The 24133-nt window shown below is 47.4% G+C and overlaps 1 protein-coding gene across 3 annotated transcripts in view; it reads right to left on the bottom strand.

Moving 5' to 3' along the window:
* Nucleotides 1-14751, bottom strand: part of DLEC1 (DLEC1 cilia and flagella associated protein) — a 67739-nt gene extending 52988 nt beyond the window's left edge. The window contains exons 1-2 of one of the 3 annotated variants that reach the window (XM_017847410.1): nt 14155-14751; nt 9373-9523 (exon numbers count right to left, since the gene is read on the bottom strand). In XM_017847410.1, coding sequence (XP_017702899.1) covers nt 9373-9523; nt 14155-14556 — 553 coding nt within the window. In that variant the 5' untranslated portion in view covers nt 14557-14751. The remainder of the gene's footprint in view (nt 1-9372; nt 9524-14154) is intronic. The other 2 variants (XM_017847409.1, XM_017847408.1) reach the window with 2 other exon arrangements.
* Nucleotides 14752-24133: the final 9382 nt, after the last annotated feature.

The raw sequence follows: 24133 nt of genomic DNA, 5'->3' as shown, positions 1-24133 counted from the left end.
ACATCTGTAATCTCAGCACTTTGGGAGGCTGAGGAGGGCAGATCACTTGAGGTCAAGAGTTCGAGATCAGCCTGGCCAACATGGTAAAACCACATCTCTATTAAAAATATAAAAACTAGCCAGGCGTGGTGGTGCATGCCTGTAATCCCAGTTACTCAGGAGGCTGAGGCAGGAGAATCACTTGAACCCGGGAGAGAGAGGTTGCAGTGGGCCGAGACTGAGCCACTGCACTCCAGCCTGGGTAACAGAGTGAGACCCTGTCTCAAAAAACAAAAACCAAAAACCACTAAATTTAACTACATTAATTTTTTTTTTTTTTTTTGAGACAGGGTCTCGCTGTGTTGCCCAGGCTGGAGTGTGGTGGCACGATCTCAGCTTATTACAACCTCCACCTCCCTAGCTCAGGTGATCCTCCCATCTCAGCCTGCCAAGTAGCTGGGAGGCGCATGACACCACACTCAGCTATTTGTGTGTGTGTGTATGTGTGTATTTTTTTTTTTTTTTTTTTTTTGTATAGAGATGAGGTGTCACCATTTTGCCCAGGCTGGTCTCAAACTCCTGGGCTCAAGTGATCCACCCAACTCGGTCTCCCAAAGTGCTGGAATTACAGGCGTGAGCCAGCACGATCAGCCTGAATTTCTTAATGTTTTCTTCACTATTTGGGCTTTTAGGACCTTGTTCAAGAAGTCCTTTTGTCTCCAGAGCTCATGAAGATGCTTTCTCATAGCATCTTCTAGGCTTTAAAACATTCAGAGCTTATTTGCTGTGTGGTGTTGGCGAGGGCTCTAATTTTTCTCCCCGCAACCCAGATAACCAGGGTCACCCAGTTAACAGAGCTTTAGAGTCCATATTGCTTTCCGTTGCTCACACCTTCACTGACTGCTCTGTTCATCTGCCTATCTCAGACTCACACCCTTTCTCCAGGACCACTCTCCTTCTGCTGGAAGTATGTTCTTTAGTGTGTTCCTTGAGTCTCACTCTCCTGAGTTTCTTGTTGTGATAAATTCTGTTTCCCATCTGGAAATGCCTTTACCATGAGCAGATTCTTGAACAACCATCTATTTCAATGCCTGATTCTAAGCTGACGGTGAAGAGTTCCAAGTCACACTCACTGTATCACATGGCTTCCAGCTCCTACTGTGGCCACTACAAAGTCTACTCTCAGTCTCAGCATCTGCTCTCTGTAATTTGTGTTTTTTCCTTGGCTGCATTTAAGATCTTCTCTTTGCGCTTAGTGTCCTGCAGTTTCATTATGATATGGATGTGGATTTCTGTGCTTCCTGATTCTCTGTGTTCAGGCTTTCATAAGTTACAGAAAATTCCTGGCCATTGTCACTTCAAGCCTCACGTCCCCACACTTCGCTGTTTAAATGTGTGCAATGACTCTTCCTGATCTCCACACTTCTTATGTTTCATGTTTTCTATCTCTTTGGCTCTCTAGTCTGCATTTCTTCTGATTTTCTTTTCCATCTACTAATTCAAAATCTCTGTAGCCAAAATAGACCTGTTGTTAAACCCACAGTTTCATCTATTGTACTTGTCATTTCCAGATGTTCTCTTTGATTCCTCCCCAGTCTGCTAGGTCATTTTTAGTGGTCTTGTGCCTCCTGGTTCAGGCTGTTTCCTTCCTTTAGTCTACAAATATCTCAAGCATTCTTAGTTTAATTTAGGATGTCAAAGGCTGGGTTCTCAGAGGTTCAGTTCTGCTGTGGTTCTGCTGACTTACTCATGGTGGCTTTTTCTGTATGTGCTTGGTAATTTTACCTGTGAGCTCATGTTTAGCTGGTTTTAACCTGGGAAAATCCAGAGAGACCTGGGTGTGCTGGGAGCAGCCACCCACCATGCATGTTGTCACTAAGTTTGCAAAGAACACCATTCTTTTAACCTGGGCCACTTCTCAGGGCTGTGCTCATAGCAAGTGGCCTAGAGGAATGAGCTCATGTTTATTCTGGTCAAAGTGTAGGTTTGTTGATTGTCCACCGAAAAAGCAGTGAATTCTCCAACTCAGCATGCATCGGCCATGACACCAGCCCCACTGCTTGCACAGCATCTGCCTGGGTCCCTTGTATCACCCCGTGGGAAACCTGTGCCAGCAAGAGGCTCATGCTGCTTGCTGTGCTCCAAGGACCCAGGAATCTCATATCTTCAGTCAACATCTGTGAAACACTAGGCTGGCAGGTTAGTCTGTAAACAGAGTAGAAGCCAGACCCAGAAAAACGTCAGTCTCTCCAGGTGCCTGCACGCTGCCCTCATGGAGGCAGGAGAGCTCCTCAATGTGAGTTTTCCAGATCATGCACCAACACAAATTTCAAACCTTTGTAATGGGAAGCTATGCTTACACATCTCAAGGGGAGCTTTGGCCACCCCAATGCAAGATCTCAGAAAAACTTCCCTCCGGACTCCAGTGGACAGAGGCCTCATCGTCTTTGAGGGCGCCGTTCCAACTCCACACCTCATGTGGTTCAAGGCTTCAGCTCTGTGCCACAAGTTGCTGGTCATAGGAAGCAGTGGTTCCTGCTTTTGGCTGATGTACCCAAGGCCAGCCAGGGGTGTGGGGTTTTCCTCGGAATAAACGCCTTTAGAGGCTATGGTTCTGGTTTCAGCTCCCTCTTCGTTTCTGGCCGTTGGGAGATTTCCCTTGCTTATTTGTGAGTTCAACGATGCACCTATCTGAACCGTTCCAGCAACATTCAAAGCTATCAAAGATTCTGCATTTCTCATAGAGAGAGCAGAGCTTGCTGTGCAGGTACTCGTGGTCCTGGTGGGTCTCCACCAACCTGCTGTCTATGTTGAGGTCCCACACCTTCACCAACAGGTAGTCTCTGGTCATCAGGTACTGCCCACTATGGCTAAATCTTACATTGAGTATGGATGAAATTATTTGTGAGAAGAAGGACCTATTGCTGGGATCTTGAGGCTCTTCAAAAAACTTGGGAGTGCCTGTTGCACAGGGCCAAGGAGCCATGCTGCTCGGTCGATGGTCCCTTTGCTGCTACTGTAGACAAGCACGTTGCACTGGTGTGAGTGGAACTTGGCTGCCACAAAGACTTCCGTCAGCTCCTCTATGTTAGCAGGTTTGATGTCTACCACGTCAAAACGTCTATCTGTGATTTCTAAGTGTCATAAATTAATTCTCAGGTCATTGATAGTGCATAATTCTAAGTGGATCTTGAAGTCGTCCATCTTCATCATTCAAGTTATAACTTTCTGCTCTTTTATCTCATCCACTTCTTTTCCATAATTTTATAGTTTTATCATTTGTAGAGAGTAGAAAATGAGCAGTATTCTCTTGTAACCATCTAATTTTATTTTTTCCTCAATTTCTAGACTTTCCTAATAGCCAAACCCTGGTTCATGACCTTTAAAGGTACTGTAAACATTATATTCTCCCCTAGAATGAGGGCGGCTTTTATTCTCCCCTTCCTGCTGAAAAATAACTCTGCCATCCTTGTCTCCTGCCACAGGAGCTCCAGAGTAATTAAACTCAACGGTGGAAATGATATCTGCTGCAGAGTGAGGCTATGTAGCCCCCTGGTCACTCACTGCTGGTCATCAAAGCCTCTTCTGGCCTCTCCCCTGCGGCGGATCTTCAGTCATGTCCTCCTCGATGGCCCCATCGACTTGTGAGAAGCACCACTGGAACTCATTGCCCACCAGCAGCAGCCACCTCCAGCTCCTGTTATGGCAGCAGGCAGCGGGGACAGGTGGGGTTGGGCGGGGACAATGGTGGACTAGGGAGGAGGCTTCTGTGCCACTGCCGCTGAGCGAACAGTCCTGGCTGTCACCACCGCCCAAACAGAAGACTTGTTGGAAGTTTTCAAACTTTGTTGTTTGCCCCATTAGCCAAGATTGCTCCATGTCATAAGACATGGTGCCAGCCAGGTGCGGTAGCTCACACCTATAATCCTAGCACTGTGGGAGGCCAAGGTGGGCAGATTGCTTGAGCTCTGGCGTTCAAGACAAGCCTGGGCAACACAGTGAAACCTCATCTCTACAAAAAATACAAAAATTAGTGGAGGTGGTGGTGCCCAGCTACTCCGGAGGCTGAGGTGGGAGGATCCCTTGGGAGGTAGAGGTTGCAGTGAGCCAGGATGGAGCCAATGCCCTCCAGTAAAAAAAAAAAAAAAAAAAAAAAGAGAGAGAGAGAGAGAGACATGGTGCCTTTGAATGGTCTTTCCTTTTGGAGATCTCCTATAACCAACCTATCAGTGAAGACACACCCTCCCCCATCACATATGTTCATTGAGAGTTCCATCAGGAAAACAGAAACCAATCTATGTATATCAAATATTAAAGGTTTTAATACAGAGGATTGCAGACTGAGGGAAATAATGTCAGGGAAGCCATCTGCTATAGTTTAGGAGTTTGTTCCCTCAAATCTTATATTGAAATTTGTTCCTAAGGTTGGAGGTGGGGCCCAATGGGAAGTGTTGGGTCATGGGAGTGGACCCCTCATGCGTAGATGAATGCCCTGGGTGCGGGCAGGCAGGGAGTGAGTCCTCACTATATTAGCTCACCTGGACCCCCCGGGCCTCCCACTCACACTTGTCTTCTCGCCATGTGATGCCTGCATGGCTCCCCTTTGCCTTCCCCCATGAGTGGAAGCAGACTGAGGCTTTCACCAGATGCCCAGTATTCCAGCCTGCAGAATGATGAGCCAAATCAACCTCTTTTCTTTATAAATTACCCAGTCTCAGGTATTCCTTTACAACAACACAAATGGACTAAGACATCATCATTAACAACTTCAGCCAGCAGCACTGAAGCAGGGCTTTTGTAAGACGTTATCTGGAAACTCAGCCTGCGCAACATGGCAAGACCCTGTCTCTACTAAAAATACAAAAAACTAGCCGGGTGTGGTGCTATGTGCCTGTGGTCCCAGCTACTAGGGAGGCTGAGGTGGGAAGATCACTTGAGCCCAGGAGTCAGGGGTTGCAGTGAGCTAAGAGTTGCACCGCTGCACTCCAGCCTGGGTGACGAAGTGAGACCCTGTCTCCAAAAAAAAAAAAAGTTATCTGGAAGCTGTTTTGAAACTCACAGCCACTCAATCATGTGCCTACTACTGCTTTTTGAAATAAATGGCCTTCCTTTCCAAAACTCACCAAGGGCCTCTCATCAGTTGACCTACCCTGGAAGCACAAGGGGAGGTGCCTTCTGGGAAATGTACTCCCTGATCTCTCCTTGGCAACAGAGACTTTAGCAGGGAGTAACAGCAATACCAAGTTGACACAAGCTAGCCCAGTTCCCAAGGACTTTGGTGATGGCCTATTTAAAATATCAAAAGATAAGACTTCTATACAAAGGATAAAGGCCATGTGACAAGAAGATGTATCCTCTCTCTTCTGATACAATTCTTTCCACAGTCCTGCCCCAGGGTATGGGTGGCTATGTGCTGTGTCTGCAGGAGCTGTCAGGCCTGTGAGCCTTGGAAAAGCCTGTTCTGGCCTTGTGACCAACTTTTCTCCTCTGGGAAGGGTGGGCTTCCTATGCTAACACTGTGGCTCCTAGGCATGGCTCTGCGAGGTCTTGGATAATGTGGACAAGTTTCCAGCAAGGGACAAGAAAGAATGAAAGCACAAGATGTTCTACAGCATTCTGATCTTTCTCCCTCACTTTTGAGAATTTACATATGCTTGCCACTTTGTCACATTTGTATCAGCAAACAGAGAAAGGTTGCCTCTGTGCCTCAAATAAGAAACTTTTAGGGGAATTTCCTCATTGCCAGTTATCTAAGTAATAAAAATAAGTTACCTTGCCCTTCTCTGAGAAGCAGACACCAGAGGGGTACCCATGGAACTGGATTAGGGTGTCTACTTCTTCACTTCTTAAATAAAAGAAAGACACATTACCAGCAGAGACCTGAGAAACCAGGGCAGATAATATCTGATTAGAACTTAATATCGTTCTTGGGTAAAAATAAAATGAAAGTCATTGAAAAATTCTCCAAACTGACATTCGTCTCCTGGTTCTCAATGTTTTATTTCACTTTAATTAAACAAACAAACAAACAAACAAACAAAATCAAAGTAGTTAATTATTTAATCTCTAGCCAACAACAACACAAAAGGGATAGTAGCTGACTCCCAGAACTCAAGGAACATCAGGCAACCAGTAAAGACTCTGGAAATTTGCTACCAATAATCTCTGCCAAAATCCACATTATCTGGGCCACCATTGAGGGAGGGGTCCTTGCAGCTACACTCTGCTGTGGTGGAGGAGGAAACAGGAAGAGATACAAATCCTGTGCCAGAGTGTTACTGTTTAATGGGACTTGAGTCTCAGAGGTCTGGCAGGCCTAACGAAGGATAGGGCTTCTGCTGCTCAGAGCTACACTCTAAGAGAAGTCATCAACACTCCTGAGACACTGTGGCTGATCAACAATCCTTCCTCCTCCAGACAGAAGAAAGCCATGGGTTTTGACAGCAGACACACCCAGGTTCAAATCTAAGTCCCACCCCTTCCAAGTTGTGGGGCTTCAGGGAAGTCGTTTGATCATCTAAGTTTAGTTCCTACACCTGTAAGATAGAAAGAAAACCTACCTTACAGGGTTGTCGGGAGGATTTAGTGGGATAACCTGTGCAAAGCATATTAGCATCTGGTCCCTAGTAGGTCCTCATAAGTTTAAATGCCCTTCTAAGGCACTGTATTTTCCACTTCTTCCTCCCTCTAGATCTTTCCCTCTCGGCCACAGATATAACAGGTCTTCTAAATATACTGTCTTTTCTGTCTACTGCACTGAAAAATGATAATTTTCAAGAATTCAGGAGAATAGGTCAAAGTCTTTGAGGGGAGTGGTGGAGGGAATAAAAGGAATCAGGGTTTCTTGAAGAAATGGCTGATTCCAGGTCTGGGGCCAGAAATACCCAAGATGAACCTGGAACATCTCACCAGCTCAGAAAGCAAGGAAGTTATCAAAGACAGCTGGTTGTCAAATGAATCAGCAGCTTGAAAAGGCTCTCTGCCAAAGATGGAACAATTTGAGCACCAAAAGGATAATAAATAATTTGCAGTCATGAAATCCAAGAGTCCACAATGATACTAAAACAACCAAATAAACCTCATTAGTCACCTTTGGCAGATGTTAGGGGAACCAACTCAGTATTTTAAACACTGGCAAATAAAGGGAAAGAATTAATGCTGCCCATACTTTGGGGTAATCAAAGTAGTTTCCCAAAAGTTTATCTTTATAGAAGTACTTCAGCTGACAAATAAAGAATGATAGAATTATTATTACCATTAGCATTTCATTATAATTTGTAACCCCTAATAAAATAACAAAATAAAAAGGCTGCCAGCATCATGAAAAAAGAGATATCAACCACATATCACGTACCTCCTGAGGGAAACACACAGCATCACCTATGAAGTGCTCTTTCCCCACCACCCAGTCTGCATTGAACCTAAGCCTCATAAAGTCTCAAGAACTAACTACAGATTTATAGGAAATACAAGGAAGAACAGGTTAAATGACACCATGATGCTGATATCAGTAAAATTCAGACTACGGGCAAGTCTATAGGGAAAACAACCCAATTTTGATTATAGGTAGTTAATTGCCCCCTAAGAGCATTGTTAACATTCTGAGATACAAGTTTTCAGCTTTTTTTCATGCATAGATACTATAAAAATGGGATTATCCTACCATTGTTCTGTGACTTTTTTGCTAAATTAATAAATAGCAGACAGCCATCTATATCTACAACACAGGTATAATTCATTCTTTTAAACAACTTTGTAGTATTCCATAGTGTAGATATGCCATAATTCATAAAGTCAACTTTATCTCTGCATAGCTGTATTTCTAAAGGATCACTCTTTAAACTTCTGCATTAAGAAAAGAGTTTTCAGTGAATGCTGGTGGTTTGGCGATGGAGCTTTGATGAGGAACAAGATATTGGTGTAATCTGAGAATACCTCTCTACAAAATGCTAATCAATTATAATCTGATTTGGAGAATTTAATGCAGAAAATCCTGGCAGACACCAACCCACTCAGGGGATGGAGGTTAACACCACGTGACCCTCCTGGTGTGCAGCAGTGAGATGAACAAGGAATAACTTTATGTGGTGTTGTTGCCCAGAATGTGTGCCTAAGTCTGGTCATGGGGAAGCATCAGACAGAACCATCTCCACCCTACAGAATATAAGTCTGGTCAAGAACTGTCAGGAAGATGAAAGACAAGAAAAGATCAAGGAATTGTTCCCAATGAAGGCATCTAAACAACAGATATGACAATTGCATGTGACATGACTTCCTGGACAGGATCCTGGGCCTGAGAGGGGAAAAAGCCACAGTGGGACAGTCGGTAAAATTTGAATGGGATGTAAAAGTTGTCCAAATCAAAATGGAGTCACTTGTGTTAAAAAAAAAAAATACCCTGACAAACGGAGCTGGGGAAGGCCAAGCATAAATGCCTGATAACAAGAATTACCATAAAAGGCACCTTGTATTAGTCCATTTTCATACTGCTATGAATAAGTATCTGAGACTGTGTAATTTATAAAGAAAAAGAAGTTTAATGGACTCACAGTTCCCCATGGCTGGGGAGGCCTCACAATCATGGTAGAAGGCGAAGGAGGAGCAAAGGCATGTCTTACATGACAGTAAGCAAGAGAGTGTGTGCAGGGGAACTGCCCTTTATAAAACCATCAGATCTCATCAGACTTATTCACTATCATGAGAATAGCAAGGGAAAAACCTGCCCCCTGATTCAGTACCTCCCACCAGGTCCCTCCCATGACACGTGGGGATTACGGGAGCTATAATTCAAGGTGAGATTTGGGTGGGGATGCAGATAAACCATATCATGCCACAAAAATCACAACTTCACAAAATGTCATTGCAACCTTACACACACACAAAAATCTGCCCGGCAACTGCCTGTTTAACCTCAGACTGGTACTACTCTTGTTAATGATTCTTTAGCCAAGGATAATTACTTCAAAACCATCGTATAATCCTCCTCACGTTTCCTTTAAAAACCTTTGTCTTCCTTTACCTCCCTGAATATGCACACAGTTTACAATGTGTATTCCCGTTGCAGTGCCCATCATTTTCTTTTAGAGAGTCTCTCTCTGCTATTTAGGTTGATAAGCATCTGTGGGTCAGAGGTTAGTGTTGCACAGAAACTGATTTCCAGGTTGTGGGGATTACATGCTGGTTATGTAGGACAGCGTCCCTGTTTTGGAGATACACATACTGAAGTGTTTTGTGGTAATGAAATATTCTTTTGTGGTAATATTCATATTATCATGTCTGCAACTTGCTCTTCAAATACCCAGAAAAAGCCTAGAGAGTGGGCGATGGAGCAAACACAGTAAAATATCAACAGCCCGGGAATTGGGCGGGCATATGGGAGTTCTTTATACACACCTGGAGGCAACTTGACAAGGCTCTCAAGGTCCTGTACTCCAACCTGGCTCATGACCCGCTCGTTTTCCGCAATAGCCCGTGCTTGGGCCTGAGTGATATGTCTCTCCAACATTTCAAACTCATCCAGCCGCTGCTTATAGAGCTCCCGAATCTGGCAGGGGGATGATCAAATGCACAGAAATATGGTGAGACTACTTACCATTACTTAGCTTTACTCAGCCCTACCCCAGGATCAGGGCTTCCAGTGAAGCACAGAATAGTCAGAGAACTATTGCAACCACCTGGTCTGACCTACTAGATCTGAAAACTGAGACCCATAGAGGGGAAAGGTTTAAAGGTTTCATAGTAAGGCCAGTAACAGACTCGAGCTTGGTTACCTGTCTCCTGGCTTCACAGTAAAGAGAGCTGCCATCCAAACAGTGAAATACCAAATACAAGTTAGCACACTTCCTGTGGTGCCACCCAGATCCCCATTCAAGGAAGGACTTGTTCCCTAGCTACAGGTAATGTCATCAGCAGACAGCCCCTTCACAGTCCACCTAAGCTGCTGGAAAGGAGTCACCTGAGACCATGTCTTTTCTGCAGCACCCACATCCTGTGTCTGAGAGAGGCAGGGGTATAAAGGCCTGGCCATTTTGACCCAAAGAGAGAAACTCTGACAGGCAATACTCTCTCCAGGGCAACCTGCTGCATTTGTCAAAGCTTGTTGACAAATGCATCATCAGAGTTCAGCTTCTTCCATGGCTCACTCCTTCTTCCGTTCCCTTCCCCTCACAGGTGTTGATAGCTAACAAACACCTGTAGTCCAAACTCTGTCACAGTACTTGTGCCCAGAGAGTCCACTTGGATGCCCAACATACTCCTCAAGACTAATTACAGATTGACTAGTCAATCAGCCAAACTTCTGATCCATATTTTCTGGTTCAGACTTCTCGAGGCAAGAAGCAGAGAACTCATCGGTGCGGGTAATATGAAAGAGTTTGCATTAGCCAGGCATGGTGGTGTGCACCTGTAGTCCCAGCTACTTGGCAGGCAAGAGAATTACTTGAGCCTAGGAGTGCAAGATCAGACTGGGCAACACGGTGCAACCCTGTTTCTTTCTTTTCCTTTCTTTTTTTTTTTTTGAGACAGAGTTTTGCTCTTGTTGCCCAGGCTGGAGTGCAATGGCATGACCTCGGCTCACTGAAACCTCTGCCTCCCAGGTTCAGGCGATTCTCCTGCCTCAGCCTCTGAAGCAGCTAGGATTACAGGCGCCCACCATGCTGCCCAGCAAATTTTTTGTATATTTTTTAGTAAAGATGGGGTTTCACCATGTTGGTCAGGCTGGTCTTGAACTCCTGACCTCAGGTGATCCACCCACCTCAGCCTCCCAAAGTGCTGGGATTGCAGACATGAGCCCCTGCGCCCAGTCTTATTTTCCTTTCTTATTTATTTATATTTTAGAACTGGAGTCTTGCTTTGTGGCTTAGCCTGGAGTACAGTAGTGCAATCACAGCTCACCCCTGCCTGCTCTTCCTGGGGTCAAAGGATCCTCCTGCCTCAGCCTCCAAGTAGCTGGGACTACAGGCATACACCACCATATCCAGCTAATTTTTAAATTTTTTGTAGAGATGGGGTCTCAAACTCCTGGACTCAAGTAATCCTCCCATCTCAGCCTCCCAAAGTGCTGGGATTACAGGCATGAGCCACCATGCTCGGCCAACCCCATTTCTTTTAAAGAAAAAGAAAAAAACAGTTTATGTAGGAAGACAGTGTTCCTTATTGTATTCTTAAAGTTGGTGGGGTCGCAAAGATGTTTACTTAGTCATTCTTTTAATAAAGATTTATTGTGTACCCAGGCGTGGTGGCGGGCACTTGTAATCCCAGCTATTCGGGAGGCTGAGGCAGGAGAATCACTTGAACCCAGGAGGCAGAGGTTGCAGTGAGTTGAGACTGCACCATTGCACTCCAGCCTGGGCAACAGGAGCGAAATTCCATCTTAAAAAAAAAGATTTATTGTGTAATTACCATTTACATTTGGGGAAATGAATCAGATATGGTTTCTGCCCTTAAAGAGTTTACAGTTTAGCAGGAGGGGCCTGGCAAGGATACAAATAGGTGAAATCAACTCTTAAAAGTGCTATGATAGCATATGAATGAGGATATAAGGAAGGCTAAGAGGAAGTAACTAAATCTTTCTGGGGTCAGGAAACGCCTTTCAGGAGACAGTGGCCTAGGACAGTTCCTCAGATATAAAGTACTATGTTCTATGTCATGTGTTTTATTATTTGGGTCTGCTGACAATCTCTGACCCTAATTTTTGGATGTAGGAATTAGCATCTTATCCAAATAACAAGGCCAACTATCACTTACTGAGGGCTTACCGTGTTGTAAATACTCAATATTGTAAATGCTTTACTGTATTGACTTATTTAATCCTCAAAACAACCAACCCATGGGGTGAATATTATTATCTGCATTTTAAAGATAAGGAAATTGAGGCATATAGAAGTAAATACCACCCAAGGTCATATAGATGGTATGTGCAGGAGCCAGGACTTGAACCCAGAGTGTATGGTTCCAGAGCATTTGCTCTTAATCATTAGACCATGCGATATTTCTATAGGTGGGCCTGGGGAAGATCAGCTGCCAAGGGGGTTATCTGAGGGAAAACTCAGGCAATGCAGACACTCATACGGAAGAGTGATTATTGCTTCTCCCAGGGAGAACGAATTTGAGTCCTGTACAGACAGTCATATGGCAGTGACATCTAGAGACAAGTGAGGAAAAGGAAAGAACAACAGATGACAAAAAAGGAAAGAGGGAGAGGAACATAGGTATAAGAACAGCAACATTGCCAGGCATGTTGGCTCACGTCTGTAATCCCAGCACTTTGGGAGGCCAAGGCAGGTGGATCATGAGGTAAGGAGTTCAAGACCAGTCTGGCCAACATAGTGAAACCCTGTCTTTACTAAAAACACAAAAAATTAGCCTGGTGTGGTGGTGTGCGCTTGTAATCCCAGCTACTTGGGAGGCTGAGGCAGGAGAATCACATGAACCCAGGAGGTGGAGGTTGCAGTGAGCTGACATCACTCCACTGCACTCCAGCCCAGGCGACAGTGCGAGACTCTGTCTCAAAAGAAAAAAAAAAAAATCTATCAACATTACAGAAGTGGAATAACAGATGCCTGCTCTTTTCAAAGTTTCTTTTTTTGTAATTACAAAATTAATTCATGTACATTGCAAAATTCAGACAATACAGAAATGTGCAAAAAAAAGTTAGATGTCCCATAAGAGTATTGTTAACATTTTGTTGTAAAAGTTTTCAGCTTTTTTCCCATGCATATATATTATAAAAAATGAAATTATCCTAACATTGTTCTATGGCTTTTTTGCTAAATTAATAAATGGCAGGCCAGGCACGGTGACACACGCTTGTAATCCTAGCACTTTGGGAGGCTGAGGTGGGCAGATAACTTGAGATCAGGAGTTGGAGACCAGCCTGGCCAACATGGTGAAACCCCATCTCTACTAAAAATACAAAATTAGCCAGGCATGGTGGCGCATGCCTGTAATCCCAGCTACTTGGGAGGCTGAGGCAGGAGAATTGCTTGAACCCAGGAGACGGAAGTTGTAGTGAGCCAAGATCGCGCCACTGCACTCCAGACTGGGTGGTATAGTGGCTACTTACAGGACAGATACTGAGAAGATAGAATCCAATGAACTGGGTGACTGGTCATGGGGTTTATAGGTTTATAATGCTCCATATATTCTGGCTCATGTGAATGACAGGGATGTGAGTCCGAAGTTCGAGGGCAAGGTCTGGCTGGGTAGGCTGAAGTCTTAGCAGAGTGAATGTGGTGACCCATGAATCACAGAGTACAGGGTCCCAGCCAGGGGCTCTGGCTGCACTTGAGGAAGCCTATAATCCATGAAGGAGGCGAGGCTGGTCCTATAAGTATCTCATATACTGTATGGGTCTTCATTTTGTTAATGTCTATCTGCCTCAGCTAGGTTGAAAGCTACAGAGGACAGGTTGCATGTGTGAGGGTGGGTGTGCCCGAACACTGGTGTTTTTATTCACTGCTGAATCCCCACTGCCTAGAACAGAGTATGACATACAGCAGACATTCAACAAATGTATTAAGTGAAGGAATGACTCAAGTTAAGGACGTGGGATGCATGTCACTTAAGGGGCAGGTAGAGGACAGAACAGAAAGGAGAAGAAGATCTGAGAGGCAGGAGGCACACCGGGGTAAAGGATCGGGTATGGGAGAAGTGCCCACAAGTTTAAGGGAGTCCTCAGTAGTGTGGCCAGCAGAGGCGGACTCAGCACAGAGGCCCCAAGTCAGCTGGTTTTCTCCTTACACAGACGAGGAAGCAGAGTTGCTGTTCTAGAGACTAGACACGCTTCCTAAAATCTGCGCATGAATGGCCAGTCAAGATTGTGATTTGTGATACAAAGGCACCCCAAAGCCGGGTGACTTTTGGCTTTATCACTTCCATGGAACAACTATTCAGCGGTCTGCCACAGTCATTCACTGATATACGCAATATATAACGTATGTGTCTAGAGAAATACAGACAGGTGCTATAGATATATGCCGCACGTTGTGTGGTATGTGTGGTATTTGCATATGTGTGTGTATGGATAGAGCGTCCTTCCACTAGAATGTCGGGCCCACGGACACTTCGGCATGATGGGCTGTTTCTCAGCTGCAGCCCCAGATCCTGGAATAGCGCCTGGCACCTGGCCGGCGCTGAGGCGTGCCGAGCGCTGAGTCCCCGGCACCGCCGCGTTACCTGCTGCAGCTGGTCCACGAACTCCTCGTGGCGTTTATTTTCGCTGCCGCGGGCCTTGATCAAACTTGCGCTCACTTCGTCGCCGATGACCTCGGCAGAGTACAAGTTGCGGAAGACACCGGTGAGCAAGTGCGAGATATCTTGGGTGCGCAGCGAGGAGGGGCGCAGACGAAGCAGCTGAGGCTCGGGACGCGCCGCCAGCGCAAGCTGCGTGAAGCGACGTGGCCGGGCTGCGAAGTTGTAGTGGAAGCCCTCGGAGTAGGAGGAATACAAGGACTTCCAGGTGGGCTGGCTGGGGCTGCTGGACCCGGCTGGTGGCGAAGTTGGCGCCCACATTGTCCCCTGGCACTCGTTGGTCCGGGACGCTAAAGATCCTCGCGTTATGGAGCTCCTGGTCTCCATGGCAACTGAGACGCGGCTAACTCCCTGCTGCACTTCTGCTTCCGGCCCTACCCCTTCCGCCTTGCCTTTCTCTCGGATCACGTCATCGCTGTGGTCATCGTAAACATTCGCATCTTCAGCATCGTCCTTTTAAAAGTGAGCTTACTAAGTGTGAGGACCCATGGAGAAAGGTTTAATTGACACAGCCAGGCCTGTCTGCAAAACCTTGTACCTAACTACCTACCTTCATCCATTCTTTAATTTGTTAAGCAACTGTTCCATTCACTCATCATATTTATTGTGTAAAGATTGTGTTTCAGGTCTGTGCTGGTAGCTGAAGATACTAAAGAAGTATGATGCTGCTTCTGCCTTCAGGAAGTGCGCAGTTGTGTATGTGTGTGTTTGTGATGAGGGCGGTGGGTGTGGAGGTAACAGTAAAACAACTGTACTTTAGTGGATTAAGGCTAAGGTGGAGATAAATATTGGTTGTCATGGAACTACAAAGGAGGACAGGAACTTAGTCTGTAGGAGGAGTGATTACTTCTTGGAACAAATGAAAACCAAGCAGAGATTTCAAAGAATGAGTAGACTGAACATCATTAGTCATCAGGGAAGTGGAAATTAAAACCACAATGCAGTACTACAGTTAGTAGAATGATAAAAAACAAAAAAGTACTTAAATAAGAGCCAGGTGTGTGTGGTGGCTCACACCTGTAATCCCAACACTTTGGGAGGCTGAGGCAGGAGGATCACTTGAAACCAGGAGTTTGAGACCAGCCTGGGCAACACAGGGAGACCCCATCTCTACAAAATATTTAAAAATGTGGGAAGGGCTGAAAGAAATTCAGGAGGAGTGGAACTTAAAAGAGTGTGAGGGTGGAGGAATGGCACTGATAGGTTAGGGCCAGATCATAAGCGGGTTGTTAGGCCACAATAGGGAATTTGGACTTTATTTTGAGGGCAGTAGGAGGTTCATCAAGGGTCTTAAGCTGGGGCATGTCGTGGTCAGCTCTGTTTTACTAAGATCATCCTGATTGCTATGAGAATAGACAAGAGAGGCAAGAGGCATCAGAAAGTTCAGTGAGGAAACTAGCACAGAGGTTAGGAAAGAGATGAAGGGAGATTGGATGAGAGAGAGGGAACTGAATTGGAGATAGATCCAAAAAGTAGAATTGACAAGACTTGCTGGTGGATAATGGGAGGTAAGAAACAGGCACCAAGAATAACTCCCAGGTATCCTGTGTGTGCAATCAGCGGGGTGATTACAGCATCACTGAGATGGAGAAGAGGACTGCATTTGTCCAGGGCAGCAGCATGACATCACATTGACTGTTGTCATTTGCACAGCATGGCTTTTGCTCACAGGTGATACAACCAACCACTTTATACTCCACGGTGAGTTTGCTTGCCTTACATCCTGAAACTCACTTCCAGAGATGATTGCTAAGATGCTTGCCCACACACCTGGGCTGCTTCCACTTCTATTTCTCTTGGTTGGTCCTGGCTCTCTCTTTTGTCCTTTCCAGTACTTTTCTGTCCTGAGAGCTGAGAAGCCAGGGCCGCCTGCCCTGGACTGCATACTTGAGAGGCCCATCTCTGGCTGTCCCCCAACTGCACTCTTTCCCACAGAGTAAAAGACCACAGGGCCAAGATGATGTGCCCCTGCCCCCTCTCCAGGTACATGGGACCCCGAAAGTATGTGCCCACATGTCCTGAGTTCATTCCAGGGCCTATGCAGGCCTCTTCTTTAAGTCAGCCGCTCAGGGCTGACTTAAAAGGGTAGCTATGGTGAGGGGAGGAGGAGGGAAGTGGAGGGAGCTTTGGCAAACAGACATTTCTCCAATTTTCCACAAGCATGCAAGGCCCCCAGTGGTGCAGGAAGGAGCTGTGGGTAGGAAGAGGGGTGTAACAGTCTGGGGCCTCCATTGTTCTAATGTGGCAAATGGAGCCCCAGTTGGGTGGTCTTGTCAGTTAGGAGCAGTTCCGCTTGTGGAGGCTCCCTGGCCCCCTTCCCTGTTATAGGGAAGGACAGGACAATGGACTCTTGCCATTACTTTTGGCTTCTCCATCCTGCCTCTAGACAGCCTCAGAGACAGTCACAGTGTCTGACTAGCCTGGGAGAGGTCTCCCTTTGCATGACCCCTCCCACCCTCTGGCTCCAGGCTAAGGTCACCAGCAACCCTCCTGTCTCTCCAGTGGCAACAGCCACCCCTCAGTCCTCATCTCAGCAGCCTCTGGTGCTGCTACCCATTCCCTCCAACTGATGCACTCTCTTCCTTGCCTCCCTATTTCTTCTGTGCATCACCTATCTCCACCCTCGGGTCCCTGTTCTACCAATATCTCTCTGCTTGATAAAGTGGATTCATCCCTGATTCCACCATGCCTGGCATTCAATTTCTGTTTGCTCCCTGGCTAACTGGAGAAATGAATGACTGCAACCCTGCACTGGTAACAGGGCTCAGGTCACTTTTGGAACCACTCTTCAGCTGCCCTCCCCTGGGGACTTCATCAGCATAAAGGCAATTCCTTGTGAGTCACTGTCTTCATTTTATAACCTGTTCTATTGACCACGTTTTTGTTTGTTTGTTTACCCCTGGGTTCCCACACACATTTTTGGCCTTTACATTTTTTTTCACTGCTTTTTTCTTTTTGAGAGAGGTTCTCACTCCATCACCCAGGCTGGGGTGCAGGGGTATGATCATGGCTCATTGCAGCCTCAACCTCCTGGGCTCAGGCAATCCCCCTGCCTCGGCCTCCTGAGTAGCTGGGACCACAGGTGTGCACCACCATGCCCAGCTAATATTTAAAATTATTTGTAGAGACAAGGTCTTCCTATGTTGCCCAGGCTGGTCTCAAACACCTGGATTCAAGCAATCCTCCTGCCTTCACCTCCTGAAATGTTGGGATTACAGGCATGAGCCACTGCACCTGGCGTTTGGCTTTTTTTTTTTTTTTTTTTTTTCTTGAGATGGAGTCTTGCCCTGTCCCCCAAGCTAGAGTGCAGTGTTGTAATCTTGGCTCACTGCAAACTCCCCCTCTCAGGTTCAAGCGATTCTCCTGCCTCAGCCTCCTGAGTAGCTGGGATTACAGGCACACACCACCATGCCCGGCTAATTTTGTATTTTAGTAGAGATGGGGTTTCACCATGTTGGCCAGACTGGTCTCGAACTCCTGACCTCGTGATCCACCCACCTCAGCCTCCCAAAGTGTTGGGATTACAGGCGTGAGACACCGCGCCCAGCCAGATGTCCAACGTTTTGATTGCAAGGAAATTTTTGCTTATCTGTGGTGGTGGATATAATGAACATTATGCATGGACCCTTTTTTTTTTTAAGCTTATCAGCTATTATTAGTGTTAGCGTATTTGATGTGTGGCCCAAGACAATTCTTCTTCAGGTGTGGCCCAGGGAAGCCAAAAGATTGGAGACCTGTGTATAAAAACAAATTCAAATAGTACATAAATAATGAAAAGGAAGTGTCTTCCTCTCAGTCCTTTCCCCCAAATTATTAGAGTATGTCTGCATACTTTCAGCTGTTTTTTCTGCCTGCATGAACACTGATATTTGTCAAGACATTTAAAAAATTGTTTAAAAACAGGCCAGGCATGGTGGCTTATGCCTGTAATCCCAGCACTTTGGAAGGCTGAGCAGGTGGATTGCTTGAGACCAGGAGTCTAAGACCAGCCTGGCCAACATGACGAACCCTGTCACTGCTAAAAATACAAAAATTAGCCAGACATGGTGGCACATGCCTGTAATCCCAGCTACTTGGGAAGCCAAGACACAAGAATTGCTTGAACCTGGGAGGCAGAGGTTGTAGTGAGCTGAGATAGTGCCACTGCACTCCAGCCTAGGTGACAGAGTAAGACTCTGTCTCAAAAAAAAAAAAAATTAATAACACAAGTGAAATAATGTTATACATGGATATTGTCCTGTCGTTTGTATTTTTCACTTATTATATCCTATGGCAACTCATGGAGAACTATTTTTTTTTTTGCTCCTATAAATAATGCTGTAATGAGCAACCTTGTTCATGTTTGTATATACTTTGCATAGCTATACAATGTTTCTGTGGAATAATATCATAGAAGTGCTTGGCCAAAGGTGTGTACATTTTAGTAGCTGAGATACTGCCAAAATGCCCTTCAAAAAGATTATACCAGAATATAATCCCATATGCAAAATGTAAGAGTTCATGGACATTTTAAACATGTTTTGAACCATATCCCAGATTTTATCCCTAGCTCACATCTCCCTCCCAAACTCTGGACTTGTACATCCATCATGTTCTTGACATCTGGATGGTACCTCAAACTTAATGTGTCCGAAATCGAGTGCCTGCTCCTCCTCAGCCTTCCCCATTTCAGTTAATGGGAGCTCCATTCTTCAGGTGTCCAGGTCCAAAATTTGGAGTCATCCTTGACTCCTCTCTTTCTCTCACAGCCCCCACCAGTAGTTCCTGTTGACTCTACCTTCAAAATATATCTGGAATCCTATCAATTTCTACACTCAACTCCTACCTCCAAGGTCTGAGCCACCATCCACTCCCACCTGAATTGGGTATTACAAGAGTCTCCTTACTGGGCTCTTGCTTTAGCCCTTGTCCCTCCATGGTGACTTCCAGTAGTCAGAGGATTCTTTTTACATTAGTCAGATTATGTCCCTCCCTGGCTTGAAGCCTTGCAAGTGCTCCCCATTTTGCCCAGAGTAAAAGTTGAATTTTTTTTTTTTTTTGAGACAGAGTCTCGCTTTTGTTGCCCAGGCTGGAGTGCAGTGGCGCAATCTCAGCTCACCGCAACCTCTGCCTCCCAGATTCAAGCGATTCTCCTACCTCAGCCTCCAGAGTAGCTGGGATTACAGGCATGTGCCATCACGGCTGGCTAATTCTGTATTTTTAGTAGAGATGGGGTTTCACCACGTTGGTCAGGCAGGTCTTGAACTTTTGACCTCAGGCAATCCGCCTGCCTCAGCCTCCCAAAGTGCTGGAGCGCCCGGCCAAGTTGAATTCTTTGTTGTTGTTGTTGTTGTTGTTTGAGACAGAGTCTTGCTCCATTGCCCAGGCTAGAGTGCAATGGTGCAATCTCAGCTCACTACAACCTCCTCCTCCCGGGTTCAAGTAATTCTCCTGCCTCAGCCTCCCAAGTAACTGGTATTACAGGTGCCCACCACCAACCACTCCCAGCTAATTGCGTGTGTGTGTGTGTGTGTGTGTGTGTGTGTGTGTGTGTGTATGTGTATTTTTAGTAGAGACAGGGTTTCACCATGTTGGCCAGCCTGGTCTTGAACTTCTGACCTCAGGTGATCCACCAGCCTCAGCCTCCCAAAGTATTGGAATTACAGGCATGAGCCACCATGCCCAGCTGTAAAACGTGAATTCTTACAAGGCCCAACAGGACTTGGTCCCGGTTACTTCTCTTTTTCCTCCCATGATCACCCCACCCCCCACTTCCCGGTTCCCTTGCTCTCACAGCTCCAGCCACACTGGCCTTGTCCTCCTTGCTCCTCCTCCAGCATGCTAATGCCCTCCTGCCTCAGGGTGTATTTCCTGTGCCTGGAATCTTCTGTCCAGATATCTCTAAATGTCTCAGTCCCTCACTTCTGTCAAGGCTTTGCTTGAATGTCACCTTTCCCATAAGATCCAGCCTGATCAACCCCTTTAAAATTTAATTGGCAGGCGGGGCGGTTCACTTGGCGTCAAGAGTTCAAGAGTACCCTGGCCAACATGGTAAAACCCCGTCTCTATTCAAAATACAAAAATTAGGCGGGCGTGGTGCCACACACCTGCAATCCTAGCTACTCAGGAGGCTGAGGCAGGAGAATCACTCAAATTTGGGGGGCAGAGATTGCAGTGAGCTGAGATCACACCACTGCACTCCAGCCTGGGCAACAGAGCGAGACTCTGTCTAAACAAAAAAAAAAAAAAAAAAAAAAAAAAAAAAATTAACCCTATCCCATTCCTGAAATCCTTTATCCGACTTTTTTCATTTTGCTTATTATCTGCTAATATCCTATACAATTCATTTCTTACGTTTGTTAAAATATCTCTTTTCTTTCCATTAGAATTTGGGCTCCAAGAGGGCAGGGGTTTTTGGTGTGTTTTGTTCACAGATGATTCCCAAGCCTCTAGAACAGTGCCCAGTACACAGGAGCTGCTCAATAAATATTTGTTGAATAAGTGACATAGCAGAACAGTTTTCAAATGTGGGTCTCTTCAGTTCACACACCCCTTAAGTGTGCTTCCTCCCTCAGGTGAGTTAGCCCTCTGCCTCCTCCTTCAGAAAAGGGTCTGAGGGCAAGTTTCCTGGACTGTTCCCCAACAAGCACTATACTATATTCTGCCTCTGGGGTGGAGGTGAGCATTGGGACAGTCCACAGTGAAATGAACATCACAGTTACATTTACAAATGAATACACAATAAAATCCCACAAATATAATTATGGAATAGTAACCCCAAATAATCCCATACTGTCCTGGGACTACCAGCAAGTCCAGTTCATTATGTTATGCCATAGTTCACTATGGCATCCTGGATCCCTGCAAGGTCAGGACCTGAGGATCTGACCCTGCATGACCTGAGGACTCTCACTTTGCCACAGCTGCTCCCTTGAGAGGAGCAGCCTTCACTTCACTTTTCCTCCTGATGCATCTGGACTTGGGCCCATGACCCTCTGGAGGGAGCTCCTTTGGGAGTTTTGCAGCCCTCAAAAGCAGCAGGGGCATGAGCTTAGACCAACAGCCTCAGGCTGGGCTCTGGCCACCTGGATCTGTAGAGGAGGCCAGGCAGAGGATGGCTGTGGGAATATGAGATTCTGGTGGCCTTCTAGCAGGTACTTATTTGTGCCCTGTACTTGCCATCCATTATTTCTGCCAGTTCTAAGGATGATTATAGCTCCTGATTGAGGAGCTCAGAGAAGTGAAGTCACTTTTCCAAAGTCTTAACAGCAGGAAGCTGCAGAGCCAAAATTTAAACAACCCCTTCACCCCGTATTCTGGAGCAGGGGCTCTTAAGACAGGGAGGGGGCAGAATAAACCCCATCTACCTCACCTACCCAAGCTGGGCTAGGTTTGCATTTCATGGGGCAGGGACTTGAAAGGGTCAGCCCTGAAGCACGCTTGTAGCCTGACCATCCTGAAAATTGTCATTCTTGGGTTGATAATACCCCTCCTTAGGCCTCCAGAGAAAGTCGTGGTGGAGAGGCCAAGGGAAGTGGCTTGAGGCAGGCACTGGCACCAACACTAGGTCTCTCTTTCCTGTCTCCAGTGATCCCAGAAACTCCATCACCCCATCCACCCTCACACAGACATGGAAGACTGGGCATGGTCAGGAGAGTAAGATGCCAGAAACTCCCCCATTAAAGAACTAGTCTTTGGGGCATGTGTGGGCCCTCTGTGCACCCAACTAAGCCTGCCAAATTGCCCTCTGAGTCACCGGGATCTCAGGGGATCTTGCACAGGCAACTGAGAACTGGGTTTTGAGGAGGGTAATTTAGGCACCTGGCCAGGGCTGGGCCCACAGACAGCCCTGGGAGTTGAAGGCAGAGGGAGTGAAGCAAAGGGAATGGAATCCAGCAAATTTGTGGCTTGGAGCAAAGCCTCTTTGCCTCCGCTGAGCTTCAGTCCCTCCACACATGTTCCATCGTACCGCATAGGCTTACCCCCAGCAGGAACTAGCAGAGCACCTCCCAGCCTGTGAGAGCCAGGAGGGGCCGACAGACAGGGGAGGAGAGGAGAGGAGAGGTCTGGAGTGAGGGCTGACCCACAGCTCCGAGCAGCCGTTGGGTTTCTTTATGAGCAGGGCAGGGCCCAGCCCTCCTGTCTGGCAGAACCTGGTTGCTTGTGCCAGCTCTGAGTCAGCAGTGCCCATCCTGCCCAAGAACCCTGGGCTAGGGAGGAGGCTGCAGCTCCTATGTCTGTGTCAGGGGCCAGAGGAGGGATTCTGTGAGGTGGGTTTGGAGCATGCAAAGAAAGAGCCTGGCTGCAGCCCCCACCATGGTACAGAGATAGAGGGAAAAGAGAGGCTCCCAGGTAATGTCCTGGCTTGGGGCCTGGGGCTCAGAGTTGGGAGATGATGTGAATACATAGGAATGATGACTGAGATGAAGCCATGTCCACTCCTGGTGTCAGAGTTTCATTGTGACGCTGCCTAGGAAGAGGAGGGGGACTTGAGGAGGCCTGACTTGCTGAGTACAGGGGCTTGCAGGCTCCAGGAGTATCAGAGGTGCAGGTGGTAGGCTCCAAGGCCTGAGGAGGCCCCCAGAGGGCAGAGAAGGGGACTCTTCTTCCCCGCTGGTCCCCTGTATGGAGGTCCAAAGCAAGGCCTGCCAGTATGGATTTGCTCATCCCTCAGCAAACATGGGGTACGGCCCTGGGTGGAAGGGAAACCAAGGAGGGACCTGACAGGCCTGCCCGAGGCAGGGGTGTTCACACTGCAGGACAGGATTTGAGCTGAGTGCCAGGTAAGGGGTGAAGCCCCATCTGTGGAGAAGGGGCATGCAGAGCATGGGGCTCTCCAAAGCCCGGAAGTCCTGGTCCACTTTTAACTCCCAGAACCAGAAGACTGACCTTCAGCTGTTCCACATCCCTTATTCAAGGCCACCCAGGCATAGTAGGGCCCAGATGAGGAGGGATTGGGGTAAGCCCTGCCCCCTCCCCCCAGAGCTGGTCCGACTAGCTTTGCCTGACTCTCACATTGGCCTTATCAGCCCAGAAGGCCTGGGTGGCTTCACTAGGGGGCCTAGCACCCCATCCTGGGAGGCCCTCTGGGGGCTCTCTGACACCAAGAGCCCAGTTTTCCCAAGGGACTCTCCAAAGGGGTGGTGGGCAACAGGATCCAGGGATCCTCCCAGGGTCTATAGTGGGAGGGGTCTCTGGGCAACATATAAAGGGGGTTTTCTGGGTCCCAAGAGTTAGGGGGTGGGTCTGCATAGGGACCTTGCCCAGACAGCCCCTTGGGAGGCCACCTGAAGAAGGGACCCTGGGGATCCTCACCCTCGGCTGCATGGATCGCTGGGGTTTTGGGATATGAGGGGCTCAAAAGTGAATTCCGTGCACCTGCTTGCTTCCCCCTCCACCCCCAACACTCCATCAAAGGCACTCTTGGGGTTAGAAACCTCCCAGAGAGAGGGAAGGGGACCCTCCTCCAGACAAGGTCCAGGTATTGCTCTCTGAAGACCTTCTAATCGTGTCCGTGCCCACATTTCGCAGAAGGGAAAGCGAACACTGGGGAGCTGCGGCTGGAAGCCTGGACGCCGCGTCTCCCTAGCGCAGCAGCCCGGCTGGGCGTGGGACCTTACACGATCCCTTCCCCGGGATGACGCCGGATTCTTTCCAGCATCACCTCGACCCCAGCGAGGCGCCCACAAACAGGGCGTGGGGCCCGGCCGCCCGCGGTAATGACAGGGCCCGCGGCCCGTGGGTGGCGGCGGCGGAGGAAGCTGGAGGGATCTGGCTATTTCTGGTCGGGGCGCACCCGCTGGCCCGGGCCAGGGTTGGCCAGTCGTCCGGGCCCCCAGCTCTGCCCTCCCTCTCGCGTCCCCACGAGGGGGCGGGGAGAGACGCGGGTTGGCGGGCTCAGGGGCGGGGCGCAGGCCGGCGGGGG

This window comes from Rhinopithecus bieti, unplaced genomic scaffold (genome assembly GCF_001698545.2).
Source record: "Rhinopithecus bieti isolate Rb0 unplaced genomic scaffold, ASM169854v2 scaffold_30015, whole genome shotgun sequence".
NCBI classification, from domain to species: domain Eukaryota; kingdom Metazoa; phylum Chordata; class Mammalia; order Primates; family Cercopithecidae; genus Rhinopithecus; species Rhinopithecus bieti.
The sequence above is the reverse complement of the archived record's forward strand: the minus strand, read 5'-3'. Positions and strand labels throughout refer to the sequence as shown.